Genomic DNA, 3,024 nt, shown 5'->3' on the forward strand with positions numbered 1-3,024 from the left:
GTCTTAAAGGTGCCACTGGATTCAAACTTTATTCTAATGTTGTTTGAAGTTATCCTTTTTTGTGGCTGTATTTGGATGGCATCTGTATCTTATTAAGAAAATCTAGTTCGACCTTTATGACTCTTTTTAAAAATTAACAGATCATGAGCTTTTAGCTGTTGCTGACTTCTAGTAGATTCTAGTAGAACTGTATTATTGAGCTAAGGAGAACATTTACCCTCATGAGATGGGATGCCCTCCCTTCAGCAGTTACAGAGGGGAGGTTTAATAAACAAACCCTTGCTGATCGTATATGTTGCTGCTGCAATGACAGAATTGAAACCTTAATGCATGTTATATACGACTGCAGGGCATATAGCCACTTTCGTGATATTCTCCCACTCTCTACAACTACTCTATCCTCAACTAGTCAAAAGATGCAATTGCTGAAGAACCTCCTGGAAAGTAGGTGCCCCAAGGTTACAGCTAAACTTGCCAAATTTGGCTGGTTAGCTGTAAGGACTAAAAAGCTGCTAGTGAAAGACAAATAGATGTAATTTGTTATAGGACTTAACATGTTTTACATGCATGCTCTATTTGATATTCATTTTATATATTTCATTTATGCTTGTGGTTGTATGAATTTAGTTTGAGTTAGTTTGACTGTTGCATTAGAGTGCTGGATTTTTGCTGTGAATAAACGTATCATATCATCATTGTTAATGTGCTGGATGGAGTTGGCGGGGGGGGGGAATAGTATTGCCCCAGTGATTAAATATTGCTGTGTGATTACTATGAAAACGTGATATTGTGTCAGTTATGCTGCCATGAAGGTTGGGGAGGTTGGTCTGTGTCTGGTTAATTGCTATTGCTTTCCTTTCAGGTTAATTGCTACTGCATTCCTTTCTATGCTGTCTCTGCTGTGCGCCGAAATGCTTATCTATACAGATGTGCAGGAGGGTGTTGTAGTGTCTGGGAGGTGCCGTGGGAGAGTGTTCGTTCTCAGCTTCAGCTACCTAACGGTCTCTAAGCTTTAACCCGCACGCGGGAGGGTGCCTAATTGGCCAATGCTGGGGGGGGGGTGCATACAAATACCCTATATCCTATTATGCCCATGGGGCCGCCGCCATTCTTAACAGTGCCTATGTTACTGCATCTATAGCTCTGCAATAAAAGTATAACCATTCCTGAATGCGTGTACTTCGTTGTTGGCTGTGGGTTCTGACATACTGCTTTTACGATAGCACTTTGTTGCAGGAAAGACATCTGGATCCACTAGAGGAAATGAGTAACAAGTGCACATTTATTGTGTAAAAGAAAAATAATAATGTGTCTGGGAAAAGTTCACAGATTACCAGAACAGGCAAACCAACAGTATGTACAATTGACTGAGAGGCTGAAATGAATGGAAACTGTGCTTCATTGCTCTCAAAATCTTAAGTCTGTCTTCACCATAAATGGTAACCAGAGGGTTGGTGTAATTTCACATATACTATGGTATTCTCAGTTAACACAGTGTTATCCAGCCAGAAGTTCTGTAAATGCTGTCGAATCACTATGTGCCTTCTTCCCTGATGCAGGACAAGTTCCTGGGTGAGCACAGCAACTTAGACTTTTGCCAAAGAGATACAGCTGCTGCCAGCATTGTTCACAGCCAACTCCGGAGAAGAGCTGTCCTTCTACACTTGCAGGGGAGGAAAGTGCCATGGACCAGCTGATGAAACTCCTCTATTTGAACTTCTCTGAGCAACTGAGCCTGCTGGAGGAAAGCGAGGGGTGCAGCAGTGACTCAGTGGGGAATGGCACCTTCCTGATAGTGGCCTACAGCACAGTTATCGCTGTGGGGCTGATTGGGAACCTCTGCCTAGTCTGCGTCATTGTCCAACAAAAGGAGATGAGGAACGTCACCAACATCTTCATCGCCAACCTTTCCTGCTCCGACATCCTCATGTCTCTTGTCTGCATGCCCATCACTGTCATCTACACCTTGATGGACCGCTGGATCCTGGGAGAAGCACTCTGCAAGGCCAGCCCCTTCGTCCAGTGCATTTCTGTCACTGTCTCAATCCTCTCCCTTGTTTGGATTGCCCTGGAGAGGCACCAGCTCATCATCAACCCTACTGGGTGGAAACCAGCAGCCAACCATGCCTATGTCGCGGTAGCTATCACCTGGGTAGTAGCCTGCTTCATTTCATTGCCCTTCCTCTCCTTCAACGTCCTGACTGAGCCCTTTCGGAACCTCAGCCTCCCCTTTGATAACTTTGATAACCACATGATTTGCATTGAGAGCTGGCCATCAAACCATCACCGCCTGGCCTACACCACCTTCCTCTTCCTTTTCCAGTACTGCCTGCCTTTACTCCTCATCATGGTGTGCTATTTCCGTATCTTCTTGCGTCTTCAGCGCCGCAAGGACATGGTGGAGCGGGCCAAGGATGGCTCCCGGGCCACCAGCCACAAGAAGGTCAACATCATGTTGGCCTGTATCGTCGTTGCTTTTGCTGCATGTTGGCTTCCCCTCACGGTCTTCAATGCTGTCTATGACTGGGACCATGAGAAGATCTCTGTGTGTTACCACAACTTCATCTTCTCCCTCTGCCATCTCACTGCCATGGCTTCTACTTGCATCAATCCCATCATTTATGGGTTCCTCAACAGCAATTTCCAGAAGGAGGTAAAGGCCTTGCTGTATCGCTGCAGCTGCAGTAGTGAGAAAGACAAGTATGAGAGTTTCCCCCTCTCTACAGTCAGCACTGAGATCTCCAAAGCCTCACTCCGTAGTGGAGGAACAAATGCTTGACTGCCAGGACCCTATGCAGTGCCTTCAGACAGCAACCGGACCTCCTTCCTCAGCACTGGGTGAGGCAGGGTAGGTTTCTGCTGATCAGAAATGTCCAAACCTTCTGGTACCTTCACCTCCCACCCCACACTATGTTCTTATCAGGGATCATCTGAAATTGCCTGGGTTACCTTGTTTCCAGTCAGGTGGCCAGCAGATCAAGTATAGAAATTGATGGTGGAGAGGAGGATGACCCAGACGACTGG

The 3,024-nt window shown here is 46.1% G+C and overlaps 1 protein-coding gene across 1 annotated transcript; it reads left to right on the plus strand.

Annotated features, from left to right (window-relative positions):
* Positions 1-1,684: 1,684 nt before the first annotated feature.
* On the plus strand, positions 1,685-2,779 carry LOC107107808 (neuropeptide Y receptor type 4-like). Its single transcript, XM_015408150.1, has one exon. The coding sequence runs from the start codon at positions 1,685-1,687 to the stop codon at positions 2,777-2,779; it is 1,095 nt and encodes a 364-aa protein (XP_015263636.1).
* Positions 2,780-3,024: the final 245 nt, after the last annotated feature.

Source organism: Gekko japonicus, unplaced genomic scaffold, assembly GCF_001447785.1.
Source record: "Gekko japonicus isolate JY-2015 unplaced genomic scaffold, Gekko_japonicus_V1.1 scaffold139, whole genome shotgun sequence".
Taxonomy (NCBI): Eukaryota; Metazoa; Chordata; class Lepidosauria; order Squamata; family Gekkonidae; genus Gekko; species Gekko japonicus.

Excerpts from the sequence above, each read along its gene's own strand:
- LOC107107808 (XM_015408150.1), top strand. The coding sequence starts at position 1,685 with ATGGACCAGCTGATGAAACTCCTCTATTTGAACTTCTCTGAGCAACTG.